The sequence below is a fragment of the Plecotus auritus genome (assembly GCF_963455305.1).
Source record: "Plecotus auritus genome assembly, chromosome: 1".
Taxonomy (NCBI): Eukaryota; Metazoa; Chordata; class Mammalia; order Chiroptera; family Vespertilionidae; genus Plecotus; species Plecotus auritus.
In genome coordinates, this window is record NC_137770.1 from 25,959,430 (window position 1) to 25,977,965 (window position 18,536).

The 18,536-nt window shown below is 42.9% G+C and overlaps 2 protein-coding genes across 3 annotated transcripts in view; one reads left to right on the forward strand and one right to left on the reverse strand.

The window, feature by feature from the left end:
* Positions 1 to 3,452, forward strand: part of LOC308252249 (acylphosphatase-1) — a 44,818-nt gene extending 41,366 nt beyond the window's left edge. For both annotated transcript variants that reach the window (XM_080676574.1, XM_080676571.1), the window contains 2 exons: positions 56 to 207; positions 2,456 to 3,452. In XM_080676574.1, the coding sequence (XP_080532700.1) occupies positions 56 to 207; positions 2,456 to 2,575 (272 nt within the window). In that variant the 3' untranslated portion in view covers positions 2,576 to 3,452. The remainder of the gene's footprint in view (positions 1 to 55; positions 208 to 2,455) is intronic.
* A 5,425-nt stretch (positions 3,453 to 8,877) lies between these two features.
* On the reverse strand, positions 8,878 to 17,215 carry EIF2B2 (eukaryotic translation initiation factor 2B subunit beta). The gene is made up of 8 exons (XM_080678008.1): positions 16,946 to 17,215; positions 16,706 to 16,826; positions 16,414 to 16,562; positions 15,070 to 15,233; positions 14,340 to 14,435; positions 13,176 to 13,313; positions 11,898 to 11,964; positions 8,878 to 10,690 (listed from the first exon to the last, which is right to left on the reverse strand). The coding sequence occupies exons 1-8, from the start codon at positions 17,106 to 17,108 to the stop codon at positions 10,533 to 10,535; spliced, it is 1,056 nt and encodes a 351-aa protein (XP_080534134.1). The 5' UTR covers positions 17,109 to 17,215; the 3' UTR covers positions 8,878 to 10,532.
* Between the last annotated feature and the right edge of the window lie 1,321 nt (positions 17,216 to 18,536).

Sequence of the window (18,536 nt, forward strand, 5' to 3'; positions counted from 1 at the left end):
GCATTGGTTTCCCACCATATACACCATAACCTTCTTGTTTCTGTCTTTCGTTTAGGGGCCATTAAGTTTAATGATGGCCTGAGCTTAGAGGAGAGCTATCGCCTTATTGAAGCCCTGTCCTGGTGCCAGCTGCCATTCCAGTGTGCTCATGGGAGACCTTCTATGCTGCCGTTGGCTGACATAGACCACTTGGAGCAGGAAAAACAGGTACAGTGATGACTAACAGAAGAGGAAGCAAAGTTTATCTGCTTTTCCTTTTTCAGATGCTATTATCCAAATGTAATGTCTTAATCCTTCCCAAAACAGGAGATTTCTGAAAATTACACATTGGAAGTTTATGTAAAGTCTCACCATTTCAGCTTCTAGCTCAAATTCAAAATGGAGCTTAGGCGGAACTGTCAGATTATACACATGATGCCTTTGTATTTTTTAAGCTTAACACATGTACATACTGGTTAACTATTTTAAAAAACAAGCTCATAGCCCTGAACATCTGTTGCCTATTGGCTCTAGATTTGATAAGATGCAGAAGTTCTGGGGTTACAGAAAGTTGGTAGAAACAGCAAATTCACGCTGGCACATGGAACCTAAACAGCCAGTTGCTTGGTAGCACTGCTGGAAATGGTAGCTACCTCCAAGGATCTCTAGAGTTATGACTTGGGCATCATCAGGCTGGGGGAAGCAAGCTTAGGAGATTTCCACATCAAGCTTTGGCCCTGATTACTCAGCAGCCCAGAAACAATGATGTCAACAATACAATAAAGGCACAGTGATTAAATTAAAGAACTTTTCCTGTCCTTGTTACAATCTTAAATGAAACAGAACACAAGAATATAATAGGAATATCCATGTTGCTGCTTTCCAAAATATTATTTATACTAGAGGCCTGGTGCATGAAATTCGTGCATAGGGGTGGGGAGGTATCCCTCAGCCCAGTCTGCACCCTCTCCAATCTGGGACCCCTTGAGGGATGTCCGACTGCCCATTTAAATGGGCAGTCGGACATCCCTCTCACAATCCAGGACTGCTGGCTCCCAACCGCTTGCCTGTCTCTGCCTGATTGCCCCTAACTGCTTCTGCCTGCCAGCCTGATCACCCCCTAACCACTCCCCTGCCAGCCTGATTGATGCCTAACTGCTCCCTGGCTGGCCTGATTGCCCTTAACTGCCCTCCCCTGCCAGCCTGGTCGCCCCTAACTGCCCTCCCCTGCCAGCCTGGTCACCCCTAACTGCCCTCCCCTGCCAGTCTGGTTGCCCCTAACTGTCCTCCCCTGCAGACCTGGTCCCCCCAACTGCTCTCCCCTGCAAGCCTGCCCCCCCAACTGTCCTCCCCTGCAGGCCTGGTCCCCCTCCATCTGCCCTCCCCTGCTGTCCTGGTCCCCCCAACTGCCTTCCCCTGCAGGCCTGGGTCCCCCCCCAACTGCCCTCTCTTGCTGGCCTGGTCTCCCCCAACTGCCCTCCTCTGCCAGCCTGGTCACCCCCAACTGCCCACAACTGCCCTCCCCTGCCAGCCATCTTGTGGCGGCCATCTTGTGTCAACATGGGGGCAGCCATCTTTGACCACATGGGGGCGGCCATCTTGTGTCTTGGAATGACGGTCAATTTGCATATTACTTTTATTAGATAGGATGTTTTTAAAACCTCACATGAGGCTATGTTTTTATTGATTTTAGAGAGAGAGGAATGGAGAGGAAGAGAGAGAGAGATATCAGTGAGAGAGAGACATCAATCAGTTACCTCCTGTACTCACCAGGGGTCAAACTCACAACATAGGTATGTGCCCTGACTGGGAATTGGATCTAAACCTTTTGGCATATGGGGGATGACGCTCCAACCAACTGAGCCTCTTGGCTGGGGCCTAAATCTTTTCTTTTGCTTACCTTTTCTGCTAAGGGATATAAAGCCTTTTCTTGTATGGAGTTTTCAGATATTGATGTTTTCTGACTAATCCAGTAGATTTTACTCTATTAAAAACTTTTTTTTGTGCCTGGCCAGTGTGGCTCAGTGGTTGAGTGTCAACCTATGCATCAGGAGGTCACAATTCGATTCCTGGTCAGGGCACATGCCCAAGTGTGGGCTTGATCCCCAGGAGGGGGCGTGCAGGAGACAGCCAATCGATGATTCTCTCTCACCATTGATGTTTCTATCTCTCTCTCCCTCTCCCCTCATCTCTGAAATCAATAAAAACATATTACAAAAAAACACAAAAAACCACAAAAACCCTTTTTGCTTTACATGACAGTGAAAAAAATGAAAAAAAAGTTTTGTCCTTATTCCTGAAGAGATGGGGATCTAGATTTAAAGTTTTCAGTACCACTTACCTTAGGAAATCTATACTGTCTCTGAACCCAGGAATTAGAAATCTAAACAAATTTGAATAGTGATAATTAGGAAATACTTATATGCTACACGGCTTTTCCTACTGGTAATTGGAATTACTTTCTTTCTTCCCATAGATTAAACCCAATCTTGCAAAACTTCGCAAAATGGCCCAGGCCTGGCGTCTCTTTAGAAAAGAAGGATGTGATACAAGGCAAAGCCTGCAGGCATCCATGCCTCCTTGTGAGCCACTATGAGAACAGAATTATTGATCTATAAGGAACCAAAAGGGATGCTAACTATATGCCTCTGAGCAGAGAGCATAAACAGCAGGTACCAGCAGTCTTCACCGAAGCAGCCCAGTGCACCCGAAAACATGTCAGTCTTCCTTGAGCTGATGATCCCTCTAGTTGAGTAGTCAAGATGGAATTCAAGCCTAAAGACACTTCATTCATTTGCATCCATGGACACAGGAGGATGCCCTATAATATCTACTTTTTGTAACTTATTTAAGGATAAAATTTAATGATTGTCTGATTGGTTGGTTGGTTGATGGTTTTCTTGCGATGTGGGCTTTAGTTTGTTTTGCAATTTTTTTCTGGCCTCATAATTTGCATTGATGTTAATTTACCTAATGCTGAACTCCCAGGAATCAAATCCGCGCCCTAGACTGCCCAGGGCCCTGCTCTAGCTTTCCCCTCCCTTCACTTCCCTCTGCTGCTGCTTTATATTCTAAATCTCAGACTTAAAGAGTTTCTCTACCCTCAATAAAACCGCTCTCTGCAGTCTTCCATCAGATCTATAGTTAGATTATTTTAGGGATAAAAACTATTGGTAAGAGAAATAAGAACAAGGATAGAATAGAGAAATTAAGGTTCTTTTCTTCATTTTTTTTTATTGTCACTGAAAATTCAGAGTGATGTTGTTCATATTCCAGAGTAGTAAAGTGATGAAAGTACTATGAGCTTGTTTTTTAAAATAGTTTTTGTACTTTATAAAGTATCTCTATGTGAAAGCAATTTTCATATCAAAATGCAGCATTTACTCTTTCAACCTAACCAGGTGTGTTCTCTACATTTTTTCAGGAGTCAGCGTTCTTTTGGTCCCTTTCAAATTATATCTTGGTTTTATTACAATATGTGTATCTCATTGCCTCATAATTTCATTTGGGATTTTTCTGCAAATGCTTGTTATGCCACTTTTAACTTGTATTCCCCCCACCTATTTAGATGATTTTATTTCTGGTTAATAAGACTCAATAGGCTAAAGTCCTATAGCAGGGAAAAAGGCAAAAGAAACAGCTGGCAATGTTTATTGTAACTGGGATGTTATACAATGAAAAAGATGATGCAATGAAAATTTCCACTTTTTTATTTCCTGACCAGCCTGCTCAAATTGGCCTTTGTATCAGTGGAATTATTTTCCTCCTTTTTAAATACAGGAAACAAACTAGTGCTCATGGAAGAAAAGTTTGTTTGCCAATAGCCCTGCAGTGAATCTTACAGGAGCAATGAAGTATTGCATTCATTAGTGTGTGCCTCAGAGAAGGCTCACGGAAAGCCTTCACTGGTTTTCAAGGGGATCCTTGTAGAATTACATAATTGGAACTCTAAAGAATAGGCACCACTGTCTAGAAATGGTCTTTATTCTTCTAAATACCCATAGACGGTTTCATAGCTGGGAGAGAGGACCTCAGGAGGGTGCTTTCAGGGGGATTTGCAAGGCTGTCAGGGGCTCTGCCTCCAGGCCCAGCGGGGGTGCCCTGGCCTCTGGACCTCTGTCTCCACTCTCCAGAGCTACATGGAGGCCAACTGTCCTGGGAGTTTTGAAATCTTTTAGATCAGACTGATGTGTGGGATTTAAAAAAATGTTACAATACCTCTTATATAAGGATGATGGGGTGCCATTTCAAAAGGTTTGCTATAATCCCAAACCACTGTTTTCTGGAAATTAAGAGAGGATTCAAAAAAGTTCTCCATAAATTATGTAACCAATTTTTCTAGCTAGCCTGGATCAATCAATGTAAGAGATAATTATCCTATTTTAATAATTTATAAACTCAGAAGCATGCATCAGCATAAAACCAACCTATTAGCCAAAAATATCTAACATTACTTTGATTATTGCCTATTAGGGTTCTGTTCCGGTTTGTTTTTAACTCAGGTGCCATAAGAGTAAAGATACATTTAAATTTTCCAATTTATCAATGGAATTATTTCATTGATAACAAAGGCCAGTTTGAAGAGGCTGGTCAGGAAATACAAAAATGGAAATTCTCATTACGACATTTTTTTCATAATTTTTAAGGTTTACAAAATAATTTTTATATACCTTTCCTATCTTATTTGAATTTCCTGGTAACCCATGAGATAAGGTGTATTATTCTCCCCATTTTACAGAGGGGGGTAAAGCTGAAAAATATTAAGTGATATTATCTAAGATCACACAGCTAGTAAGTAAAGCTGAGAGTGGTATCCAAGTTTTCTAGCTCCAATAACAAGAATAGCTACCATGTATACGTTATTTCAGTCCTTACAACAATCCTCTTAGGAAGCTAGTATCTCTTTTTTACAGTGAGACTACTAAGGCTCAGAGATGTTAACTAGTTTGTTGAGGACCTACCTAAGAGAGCCAGAATTCAGACCCAGGTCTGTGTGACTACATTATACACTCCTTCCAGCATATTATTATCTCCATATGCTGCTCTATGCATTTTTAATTTATTAGTGATTTATCAGTTTGAAACTTAGTAGTTCATTTTTATTAGATTCTGGTTGGTGGAGGTTTCATTAACTTCAGAGTAAAACCTGAGAGATGAGATGGGCACTTCCTTTTTTTTTTTGGTAATATCCTTCAAGTTTTTATTGAGAAATAAAGGTACATAACTAAGAAACATATATAATAGTAGCTATAGTCAGGGAGAAAGGCAAGGAAACTGATGATAGAATATGGTAACTCTAGGTTTAGAGATCACCGAGTTAGCAGCTGTGTCTTTATTATTGAGATAAGAATCTGTCAGAATTGAGGCTAAAGCTGGCAATAGGAGAGGTCTCAGAAAGCTTAGTGTGTAGGCTAAAAGGAAGGGGAGAGACTGAGGAGAGGGCTAGGGCAAGGTCCTGAATGTAGATGGGCATCTGGAATTCCACAAGTAGTTGACAATGGAGAGGTCTTAGCAATCAGACTTCAGAGCAAGGCAAAGGGTCAGAACAAATGAACAGCTGGGATCTGAGTCTAACAGAGTGAAAAAAACAAGTCAACCAGAACAGGGCCAAGGAGGGGGCCAAGTTCTAGAGATGTGTAGGGGGCTGAGGAAGTCATGCCAAGTGAGAACAGATGCAGCCAGTCAGTTCCTAGAGAGCACTGACAGCCAAGCTCAGCTGACGCTTCACCGCTTCACAGGTAACAGCACATCTGAGAGAAGGGAATGGCATTTTCTGGCACAAAGAACTTTCTCCCTGCTCCCACCTGAAGTCCCACCCCATTCCATCAAAACTCTTTACAAAAGCAGGTTAACAATGAGAACTGACTGGCATGTTTGCCACTGTATGTCCTATTTTCACCCTCCTTGAGCTCATTAACAGTGAGATGGCAAAAACATGAGCTCAGAAGAGAGGAAAAGAAGTCTGGGAAACCAAAAATCTAGATAATGTGTACCAAATAAACTCTTCCTTCTATCCCTCCATTAATTCCTTTATTCATCTTTCAGTAACTCCTGAATATATTGCATCAGAAATTGTGGAGGGTATAAAGAAAGAAGGGGTTATCCTATGGCTTGGTATTTTTCAAACCCTTGGGCATTTTCAACGCATGCCCATTTGTCAAAGAGCACTCAGAAACATTTGATAAAGTTCAGGCAACCCCATCAAAGCCCGTGGGAATCTGAGTGTCTTACATATTGGAATCTATGGAGCCAGGAAGCTAGTGACTCAAGTAGCAGTCTGAAGAAGCTAGATTTGGCCTGACTCTGCCCACACAACTTGCCTGACTAAAAAAGTGTGCTTGTTCCCTTCAAAAGCAAGTAATGACAGTCCCACAAAAAAGTGGTTTGGAGTTAGCTACTGTTATTAGTTTATCATTATCCAAGGTAGCTCATCACCTCTCTTTTGTAGTAGTAAACTGCAGAATTTAACAAATAGATTATGAATTTCAGGAATCTTATCAAGTTTTTTTCTAGGCAGGTCTTAATTCTAAATGTAACATGCCTGAAAAAAATAAAAACCACTATTGAAAGGCTCCTTCTCTTCCACACAGTATCCTCCTATATAATAAAAGGCTAATATGCAAATCAACCAAACGGCAGAACGACCAGTCGCTATGACGCACACTGACCACCAGGGGTCAGATGCTCAATGCAGGAGCTGCCCCCTGGTGGTCAGTGCGCTCCCATGGGGAGCGCCGCTCAGCGAGAAGCCAGGCTCACAGCTGGCCAGACTCACAGCTGGTGAGCACTGTGGTGGTGGTGGGAGCCTCTCCTGCCTTCATGGCCTCACTAAGGATGTCCCACTGACAGCTTAGGCCTGCTCCCCGCTGGGGGGGCGGGAAGGGGGGCAGCGGGCCTAAGCCGTCAGTCAGACATCCCCTGAGGGCTCCTGGACTGCGAGAGGGCGCAGGCTGGACTGAGGGACCCCCCCCCCCTCCAGTGTAAGAATTTTGTGCACTGGGCCTTTAGTTTAATATAAACATCAAGCAATCATCATTTCAAGTGTGGTTGGGCTCAAATGCTGCCCTGCACTGTGAGAGTGTGTGAAGACTGAAAGCTTAGACTATAGCACTTTATTAATAATAATTGCTTAGCCATTGCACAATACCCTGGAACAGCTGTTTGGTGAATGAAAGAATAATTCAAAGCAAAGCAGGCCAGATATAAAACACTTCCAAGGCACATTTCAAAATAGCTCCTTTATGTGAACTAGGTTCATGTCGGCAGAGGGAGTTTTTGTGAGGACAGGTGGATAATATGGGGCCTTTACAATAATTACATCACCATCTGGCCCCATCTTTATGGCAAAGTTCTGCTGTACTGAGTTTTACATATGTGGTATTATAGAGCCACATAGCTCAACGACAAAACCGTGTGACTAGCAGCCTTCATTAACCCACACACTGATGCAACAGATTGCTTTGAGAAATGGGTTTGAAGCACATCTGTGAAACTTATGATCCTATGGGTACTGGCATTTATTTCTTTGAGGTATCACTTTACACTTAAGTTTTTCTTGGTAGAGTATTTTTCAGAGACTTCTCTTTTGAGGCTAAATTAGGAATTTCTGTTCCTTATTTGAGTTCCAAGAATTGTGCCTTTCCTGCCCTCCGCCCAAATTGGAAGATACAAACCGTGGGAAAAAGTGTCTTTACAAACTGTATTGAGTAAGTTATCTAACTTGGTTTATTTAGCATAGTCAGGAAACCTTTCACATGCTTGGCATCCTCTTTCTATTATTTCGCTCTAAGCTAAAACGGTTTTGTTTTTGTTTTTTAATGAGTTTCTGGGTTCTTACTGCGAAGGTGGGGAGTAAGGTGGGCACAAAGGCTGGCAGGTAGTAAGTCGATGTGAAACTCCTGTTTCTTCCTGTTCAGATCAGTGTCTCCCTTTCCAATATTTACTCTTCCTCAAATAGGAAGAGGGAGAGCGGAAAAGAGAAAAAAACGAGACATATAAATAGCTTTGTGGGCTTTACTTGAAGTCTAAAGAATATGCCTTTATGCAGTTATGTTCTAGGCACTGAAAAGCTGACCGAAAAGAGAACCTCTACCCTTGTAACCCTCATCCATCCCAGTTATGCCTGAGAAGGATGTTGGTCTAATTTTAACCGGGAGACAAAGATGCACAAAGAACAAGTATAAAGCATTTTTGGAGCCAGAAACATTTAAGTTCCTTGACTCACTGCTGCTCTTACTCCAGACCACACAATTATATCCAAGTGAATTGCTGTTAGAATTAGTGCCTTCAGAGGAGACGATTGCTCGTAATTGGCAGCTATAAACCACTTCACTGAGAAAGCTGGGGTCTTAGATGCTGTGAGAAATAATTGACAGACTGAGGCCTGAGTGAGTCAGGCTCTTGTGAGTCATAGCACTTTTAGGTCAGTCTTTTAGACTGACTCTCCAGATCTTGCTTTTTTTTTTTTCTCCCTCGAGGAAGGCAAGTGCCCCAAGGCAAAGAGCTAAGTAGATATCAAAAGAGTAGAGTGCCTCTGGCCAGTGTTTACCCAAGTGTGGTTATCAAATCCCCTGTTAAAGTCCCGTGGGGTGCTTGTTAAACGTGCAGACTCCTGCTGCTCTTTCCACTCCACCGTCTAGAGGCAGGAGGCCAGCCTCTGAGACAAGCATTCCAGGGGGTTTCCCTGCACACTCAAATCTGCCTTGGACTTCTGCTTCCCAAACACACAGATCACCTGGATCACCTGGGGAGACTTTTTAAGATGTAATTACTGAAGTAGTACACATAAAATATGGAAACAATATATAAGCATACTAAAAAAAATTAGATGTCTTCCTGCTTGCCAATGTTGAGTGTTATTCTGACTTTTATCTTATGCAAATACATGTTTTGTTTTTTTAAATAAATTTTATTGATTTTTTACAGAGAGGAAGAGGGAGGGATAGAGAGTTAGAAACATCAATGAGAGGGAAACATTGATCAGCTGCCTCCTGCACACCCCCTACTGGGGATGTGCCTGCAACCAATGTACATGCCCTTGGACTGGAATCGAACCTTGGGACCCTTCAGTCCGCAGGCCGACGCTCTATCCACTGAGCCAAACCAGTTAGGGCTACATGTTTTGGTTTATGAAGGATCATATTAAGCATGTTGCTCTGCAGCTTGCTTTGTTTCCCATCTTGTTTTTAACAACATAAAATGGACTTTCTTACAAATCTATGCCATTCATTAACACAAGGCTCACATATCAAATGCCTTACAGGGGTTAGGCAGATAACATAAATAAGTTAAATGGAGCAGGGAGGAACTGCAGAAAACTGGAGGTTTTCCATCTAATGAAATGAGAAGCTACCCAACTCTAGCCAACTGCTGCCTCTTGGGAATGTGGATTCAGAATTGCCAGACCTTCTGAGTTCTCAAAGAAGCAAGAAATTAAATTTGTCTAATGTGCAATCTCCAGATATTTAAGTATTGATAACTAATTCAAATTAAATATTTGGTGAACCAGCCAAAATGTCTTCAATCCAGACACTGTCCTCAAGTCACCCTTTTGAAACCTCTAATGCAGCAGATACATAATCTTCCATGGTATGTCATTATTTTAAAACCTTTCTTGATTTTAACTAACAGAATACAAAATGTTATTGCTGAACCCTTAAGCTGTGATATTACAGCTGCTAAAATAGACAGTTTCGTCTATACCTTTGTGCAAATAATTTGTGCTTGTACAAATAATTCTAGAAGTACAGATTCAAAACTGCCCTAGGAAAGACTGTACCAATTTACAATCCTATTAACAGTACATGAGGGTGTCCTTTTCTAGGGAGTTTTAAACAGATTCCCAGGTGCCACCCTGGAGATCAGATGTAGTGAGTCTGGGATGGAGCCCAAGAATGTTTGTTTTTTTAAGCTCCCAGATGGTTCTAATGACCAGAGAGGTTTTGGAACCACACTCTTAGATTACTAACAAGTTGTTTGGGACCATTTCCAGTAAATTATAAAGGAAACTGTAAATACTTCATTTGTACTTCTCTGTTTTAGACTGTTCTTAATTACAGCCCTCTATGGAAACACGAAAAGGCTCTGCTGCTGCTGTTTCAGGCAGTTCAATCAGAGCAGAACAATAAATAAACCAAGTCAGGAACCTTCGAGCAGCTTTTATTGGCACAGCCTACGAAAAGGTGTGGTAGCCATTCTGAGCAAAAACCTGTATCCCAGCAAGCTGTTCAGTGTTATGTTTAACACACCACTGAACCACAAAGTTTAAGTTCCTGAAACAGACACCCCAGGTCACTAAGAAGCTCCAAAAACAATAGGTTAAGCCCTGCTGCTCTGTTAAGACCTGAAAGGCAAACACACACACACACACACACACACACACTCCTGGATGTGCATCCTTGTTATGGGGTGACTAAAAAGGTACGCAATGGTATCCAGTTTTTTTAGGTTGACTCCAGTTCACTCCCCCATTACAAGGAAAATACATTTCAGCAGTGGCATTGAAGTCTCCATTCTGTGTTTGCCTAAGCAGCTTCTGCTTAGGACGAGTGGTGTCATAGGACATGATCATCAGGATGGTACAGTTCACTCATCAGGCGGTAGATGTAGGAAGGTGCGTTCCCACCAATGTTGGAGATAAAGAGGGTAATGAGCTCTGGGGGAACATAGTCAAACACAGGGCAATGAACGCTGACTTTCTCCAGAATGTCCCCTGAAAGGCAATCACAGGTTATAAAGATAAAATTGAGGATCCTGCTCTAATGGTTTAGTAGCCTATAGATTCTAGACTCAATAATGCAGGCAATACCTGCTACCCCAAGGAAGGGAAGCTGCGACAAATGCAAACCAGAACAGTTGACTTCAGATCATAATCCCTGTTTAAAACTATCCAATGCTTTTCTTTAGCCCTTAAAATAGAATTCAAACTTGGGATTGCAACCTTCAAGATCCCACCACACTACACTAATTACAAATCATACCGCCTACCTCTTGCTCATTCCTCTCCAGCCATATGGCCACTTTTCCCCCAAATGGCTAAACATGTACCTAACCCAGTCCCTTTGCACCAATGCCTGGAAAACTCTCCCCTTGACCTTCACGTGGGGCTCCACGCATTCAGAACTCAGCTGAAATGTCATCTCATTAAGACACTTCTCCAATCTAAGATAGTCTCCTAACCACTTTCTATCTCATCATCATTAGTTTTTTTCTCGAAAGCATCCCATCACCTAACATTTCCTTGTCCATCTGCTGCAACAGAACGTAAGCCCTGTGGGAGCAGGGCCTATCTGTATTGTTCATTGTCATGTCCCTAGGGCCTAGAATAGTGCCAGGTATATAGCTGGTGCTCAACAGATGTAAATATTTCTGAAAGAATGAATATTTAAATAAATGGATGAAGTTATTCAACTTCCAAGGAGAATTAGCACCCTAAATACTATGCTTTGCTCCCAGAGGGTGTTTAAGGCCATGTTAACTTGATGAGGCTCATTGAACACAGCTGCTGCCTCAGAAGTCAGAGAAAGGACCCCAACACACAAAACCCTTTAGGCAAGTTGTATAAGTCAGAACATTTCAGAGCCCGCTTCCTTTGGCAGTCACATCACCAAAATGACTTCTGACAGCAACTGAAAACAAGTACATTTCCCACTGGGTTGTTGCCTGTGTCTCAAATAACATGCAAAGCTGAACCCAGTCAATGCTGGGTGATCCAACCACCATAGCCCCAGTAACTCACCTAAAATAGATTAGTTTCAAAACAAAAGGTACCTAAACTAGATCAGGCCTCCAGGCACTCTAAGATGCTGAAGAGAACAGTCCCCACAGTAAGTATGATAAAAAGCACAACCTGGTAGCATTAAATTCCACTGACCACCGAAACCAAAACCAAAATTCCAAATACACACACACTTTTTTACCTTCTGTGAAGGGCAGGACTTCTTCAGGAGCCACAAACTTATGAAATGAATCTTCTTCATTGGGGAACTGGAAAAGAAAAAATGTTTCTTAAAAAAAGACCCAGCAATTCTATTTCTAGGTATATACCCAAGAGGAATAAAAAAATATATGTTCACACAGAAACCTGTACACATATGCTAATAGCAACATTATTCACAAAAGCCAAAAGGTAGAAATAACCCAAATGCCAATCAAGAGATGAACAGATAAATTGTGGTATATCCATACACTGGAATATTATTCAGTCATAAAAAGAAACCAAGTACTGTGCTGTAACTCAGATGAACTCAGAAAACATTATGCTAAGTGAAAAAACCCTTATTGTATTCCTTTCATATAAAATATCCAAAATAGGCCTGGCTCAGTAGTTGATAGTCAACCCATGCACCAAGAGGTCACTGGTTCAATGGGTTTGGGACTTGATCCCCAGTAGGGGTTATGCAGGAAGCAGCCAATGGATGTTTCTCTCTCATCAATGTTCTGATCTCTCTCGGTTCCTCTCTCTCTCTCAAATCAATAAAAACGTATTTTAAAACAAACCAACCAAAAAAACCCCCATACAAATAAAATAGGCAACCCCACATAGACAGAAAGCAGATTAGTGATTACTAGGAGATGAGGCCAGGGGAGAAAAGGGAATGATTACTTAATGGGTACAGACTGTTTTCCTGGGATGTAGAAAAAGTTTTGAAACTACAGAGTGGTAGGTGCACAATGCTCTGAATGTAGTAAATGCTACTGAACATTTAAAAATGGTTAATTGCATGTTATGTGAATTATACCTCAATTAAAAATATAGAGACCTATAAATAGATTGACATTTTCAAAGCAAATAGTTTTTATCACTAATGAAACGACTCTTCAGTTAGTAACTCATATTCAGGCTTCAGAGGACAGTCCCTGGAACTATGACAAATAAAACAAATTGCATGTTCCTAGTTTTAACTTGCTTGGCATTTTGAGAAGTGGTCAGGGTGATGAGGAGTGGTGGCAATGTAAACAGTGGGCCTCCCCAACTATGTATCGTCCTGACCTTACAATTTTGACTTCTTAAAACTGACAGGTTATAAATATCGACTGTTTTTCCTGGATCAAGACTCATGTGGCTTTTTCCACCCTCCACTGGATCTAATCCATTGAGAGAATGCAGATAAGAAAAGTTCTAGAGTAGGTTGAAGGCCCAGAGATCAAGCCTACCCTTTGGCTTCCTTATCTCTGTTAAAGGCAGACAGACATACCTGTGGGGAAAGCTTGAACATAGGGGCACAGACGATGAGTGGGGTGGAATGGTGTTTTGCTGCCAATGCTAGAGTATGAGTTCCTGTTACAGCTCTCAGGGCACCATTTGCCAGGATGGTCTTCGTGCCAATGATCACCTTTGAGACAGGAAGAAAAATGAGACAGGAGGGAAGGCAGGGGAGGGTGGGTGGATGGGTGGAAGGTAATCAACCAAGGACCTTGTATGCATATATGCATGGCCATGGACACAGACAATGGAGAGGTAAGGGCCTGATGCGGGGGGAGGGGGGGTGCGGCGCAGAGAGGGAGGGGAGGTAGGCTGGAGGAGGTCAGTGGGGGAAAAGGGGAACATATGTAATAAAGAATTATTAAATTTTTTTTAAAAAAAATGTGAGCCATCCCAGGGATAAAGCCTTAACAGGGCCATTGGGCACAACAGCCTAACTGCTCAGGCCTAAGTCTTGGCCTCCTGAGGGGTCACAAAGAATAGAAAGAAAAGGATTCTAGGCTTTGGACCACAGTTCAAGCTTAAAAGTGGGCTCCCAAGGAAAAAGGAAAAAGTGAACAAAGTACAGAACAGGAAACTGCAATATCTACTTTTAGCCTTGTCTCTAAAAACCTATATACCACACCTCCTGAGAAGTGGGGAGCTTTTCTCATTTTCCATCTACCACCGCCAAGCTTTCTGAGCATAAGGGGGGAGCCCTCTACTGGATCCCTAGTAGCTGACTTGCTTAGAGTAGTCCCACCTCATTCTTTCAATGCTTTAACCAAAAGAGAGGCTATTCCAAATGAGGACCAATGATATAGACAAAGGGAAAATAATTCAGTTAATAGAGTTGAAGTATGTACTTTCAATGCCTGTGGCTCAGTGGTTAGTGTCGACCTATGATCCAGGAAGCCATGGTTCGATTCTCAGTCAGGACACATGCCCAGGTTGCAGGCTTGGTCCCCAGTGTGGAGTGTGCAGGAGGCAGCCAATCAATGATTCTCTCTCATCATTGATGTTTTTATCTCCCTCTCCCTTCCTCTCTGAAATAAAAAAATATATATTTATAAAAGGTGCTAAAACCTCTTCCCATGGATATTATAAAAGAAACTAAAAATCAATTATTTTAGAGGTATAATCTTCATAAATTCAACATAACTCCAAACACACCCACCTTATTGACTCTTGACATCACAGCAAAAATGGCGGCATCAGTCATGACAGTTGTCTCAATATCTGCTTTAGACAAATTGACTGCCATTTCGTGACCCTGCAGAAGGAGAGAGAGGCTGATTGATGGTGGGACAAAGAGTGAGAGAGAGTGAAAGACCTCTCAAATGTAACTGGATCTGGGGAGTTTTGTAATACTGAGCAAATGCAACACACAATTTTCAACATATAACTAACTCATTTTTGTGCCTGTAGTAGGTATTCTTTGGTAAGCTGCAAGGAAGCCCAGAGAAAGCTAATAAATGTTTAATACTCCACAGCAGTGCCAAAACTGGAAATACTACTTGCTTGCATAATCAGGCATCGCTGATGAGAGCTCCTGGCTCATTATTTTACAACATTCTGCCTCCTTATAGATTTCCTTTCTTGAAACCTATTATTTATCTAGGGATTAAGTGTTAGACCAAGACTTGATCATCCTCAAGGTAATTTACCCTATTTTGATTCTTAAAAAACAATATTTATCTTTTGATGGACCCAGCAGTTCACCCAACTTTCTTAAACCAATGTTTAAGAATTTTCACAGAATGAACAACTTGAAAATTCCCTTAATCTTTTACTGATCTTCTCAATGTCTTGCTTATCAATTCAAAGTTAGCATGGATCCCATCTATCACTCCGTTATTCTCTCCTCAGTTTTCATTTTTCTTAGCAACTCCAGCAGTCCCCCCTACCTGACAGAAAGGAGCACACTCAGCCACAATGACATGGAATTTCCTCTTCCGCGCAGCCTCTTTGAGGAAGGCCTCTACTGTTCGGGAGAAGCCAATGGTCATGATCACCTCATTAGAGTGGATGTGCTCCAGAGCCTGGGCTGCAATGTTCTCCGTTGTCCCTTCTGCAAGAACAACCAGTTTTACAAGGAAAATACGAAACCGTCATGCCACATTATAGACAGACATGACAGAGCACCAAAGGGGACGTGTGCCCATCACACAGACTGCCCACCTAGCTGATGCTGGTAACACGGGGTTTACAAACTTAATATGAAATGTCACATTTTCTTAAAAACCCTGCTCCTCTGAGATCTTCTGTCTCCCAAGTTCTCAGCCTGCCCTCCTTTGCAACAGTGCCCCCTCATCATCAACTTAGCCCCCTGCCCTGGCATGACACCAGCTCCCTTACAACTGATTTTGAAGACAATGACTTCAGGCAAGAAATGATCCATTCTGGGAAATTCTACAGTGCTGAGAATGGGGTAAACAGAACTTCCCTTTAAAAAAAAAAAATCATCCCAAAGGTGGCCACACCTCCATCTGAGAAGGAGGCCACAGAAGAAAAATAGGGAAGGAATTTGGAAGCAGCAGCTCAGTGCACAGACAGACCCAGCTTCTTTCTCCCCTGAAGAACTCTGATTGCAATAAGTACCTGCAGGTCTCCTGGTTCACAAAGACAAGGGGAATGGAGGTGGTGTGAGTGGGTATAAAAATCAAGAGGAAGTTTAGTGAAGGAGGATCTACTAGCTATGGTTTTAGAGAGTTCATCTTCTTTAAATGAAAATAAAGCATCCTGGCTGGTTTCTCTCAGTGGTTAGAGCACTGGCCTGAGGACTGAAGGGTTGTGGGTTCGATTCCAGTCAAGGGCACGTACCTCAGTTGCAGGCTTGTGCCCCATGCAGGAGGCAACCAACCAATTGATGTGTCTCATCTCGATGTTTTTCACTCTGTCTCTCCCCCTCCCTTCCACTCTCTCTAAAAATCAATGGAAAAAATATCCTCAGATGAGGATTAACAACAAAAATTTTTTTTTAAAGAAAGAAAAGAAAGCCCTGTCCTAGTGGAGTCTCTGCCACAGTGGATTTGCAATCTACAAAGGTTTGGTCCGTAAGGAAATGTAGAGTGGCTTATCTTAGTCCTACCACCTATTCCAACCCTCCCTCATCAGGATGGAGGGGAAACCTCTGGAAACCAGAGTACTAGCTACCGCCCATCTCTGCTGATGAACAACTCCGAGGGTCTTCTGTTGTCCCCTCATTTTTCTGCAACCTGTCCCGCCCACCTAGGGATCAGGACTCTTACCCAGTTCCACAAGCAGCTCGTTAATTGCCTCAATGATGTTGGACTGGAGTTGGGCATAAGTAAAGCTGAAATCCTCGCTTAGGCCTCCGGATGTCAAGAGTTTGTGTAGGGACTCCTGCTGGTCGCTCTCGTCGCTGCGTCCATGGAGTCTACGGAGGCAACAAGACCACAGAAGGAGGTGAGAAGGCGGTGTGATGTGCAACAAGACCTGTTCAGCTCCAATAAAGACTCCAAGGGGCTCGTGCAAACAGCGTCACTGGATCCAAACCGGAGCCCAGGACAGGGGCCGGACCTGCCATACTCCTCCCGGATGATCCTGAGCACTCTCCGCACCATGTTGCCCACGGTGGTCTCTGAGGGCTGCGCGGCCGTCATCCTCCGGCCTTCTCTGCGGATTAGCTCCATCAGCTCCCCTGAAGTCCAAGACAGAAAGGGTGAGCAGAGCAAGTACTCCGGGAGGCCTGGGCGACTCTCCGCCGGGAAGGGAGAACGGAAAGTGGGGAGGGACGCCATGGAGCTAGGCCTGCCTTACCTGCGTTGCTCCAGCGGTGGTCTATGATGATCCGGCGCAGCAGCCCCAGGGTCTCCCGAGCCATGTCCTCAGAGCTGCGCCGCCCGCCGCCCCGCTTCAGGGCCTCCACGAAACTCTCAATCCTCTCGGACAACTCCGAGGCCTTGTCCGCGGCTCCTGGCATCTTGAATGAAGCCGCCGAGACCACAGAATCCCCACCTGTACGACCTCCGAGTTTGCACTTCCGGGACGGACCAGGTCGGCTTCCGCTCCGCGAGGAAAACTCCAGTTGTGTATACGTCAGGCCACGCCCCTAGCTGTCTGAGCCAATCAGAGGCGCGGAGCTCCAGTTTCGTTACAGCCAAGGACCTGCAAGCCTCTGGACCAGAGAAGCGCACTGGCCTTTGCTGGACCCTCAGACGCTACAGAGGTGATTCGAGAGTCCTCCAGATCTTGGCCTGTCCTGTTGCTATGGGAACAGCCTGCGGCCTTCTTTCCTGATCCCCTAGCTCCGGTGACTGCCCCATCTCCTGATACAGATGCTCAGAATGCGCGTCCAGGGCCCACTGCCCGTGGCAGATCCCCATTTATAATGCCGTATTTGCGCCTGTGCCTCTCTAATAGATTCAGCTTCCCAGGCAGGGATTGTATCTTTTTTGCCTTTGCATTCCCAACTCCTAGCACACCTAATATAAGACAGGGATGAGAAATGAGGAGAACCATACCCACCAAAATAAGGAGATTCTAAGTGGGAGCCAATATGGGAGCAAAAATGATGCCCTTCCATTTGGACAGACTACAGAGGCTGGACAGTATAATACAATACCAAGAGCTACCATTTACTTAAAGCTTACAGATGTTGGGCAGTATGTGTGAATTGTCTCATCTAATGCAACTCTGTGAGGTATGTCCTCTTATTCTTATTTTACAGGTTAGAAAACAGAGCCACTGAATCTAAGCAGCTGGTAAGGAAATGCATTGATATTTAAATCCAGGGCCATCTGACTATTTCCTTATGATAAATTCTTAGAAGTGGAATCCTTGTGAACATACATTTTTAAGACTTGTTACAATGGACAAATTGCCTTCCAAAAAGATATATCAATACCAAAATCAGATGATAGTTCAAGAAAACCACAGTATCCCTCATGAACAGCAGGTGCAAAAATCTGCAACAAATTATTAGCAAACCAAATCCAACAATACATGAAAAGATTAATACATAATTGCCAAGGAAAATTTAAATCTAGAATGCAAAGTTGTTCCAATATTTGAAAATCAATCCATTTAATAAGCCATATGAACAATCTAAAAAGTTAAACCACATGATCATATTAATTGATGCAAGAAATATTTGACAAAATTAAACAGCCATTTAATTTAAGAAGAAAACAGCTCTCACAAAACTTGAAATAGAAGGGAACTTCTTCAACTTGATAAAGGGCATCTACAAAATCCTACACCTAACAACATACTTTATGTGAAAGACTGCTCTCGCCCTAAGATCTGGAACAAGACAAGAATGTCTACTCTCACCATTTCTATTTAACAGCATTCTTAAAGTCCTAGCCATTGCAATAAGGAAAGGAAAATTTTAAAAATATACAGAGTG

Coding starts and splice junctions, on each gene's coding strand:
- EIF2B2 (XM_080678008.1), bottom strand. CDS start 17,108: ATGCCAGGAGCCGCGGACAAGGCCTCGGAGTTGTCCGAGAGGATTGAG. Junction 13,314..14,339: donor TGATGTCAAGAGTCAATAAG/GTGGGTGTGTTT, acceptor CCTGTCTCAAAG/GTGATCATTGGCACGAAGAC. Junction 10,691..11,897: donor AGTCCTGCCCTTCACAGAAG/GTAAAAAAGTGT, acceptor ATTGCCTTTCAG/GGGACATTCTGGAGAAAGTC.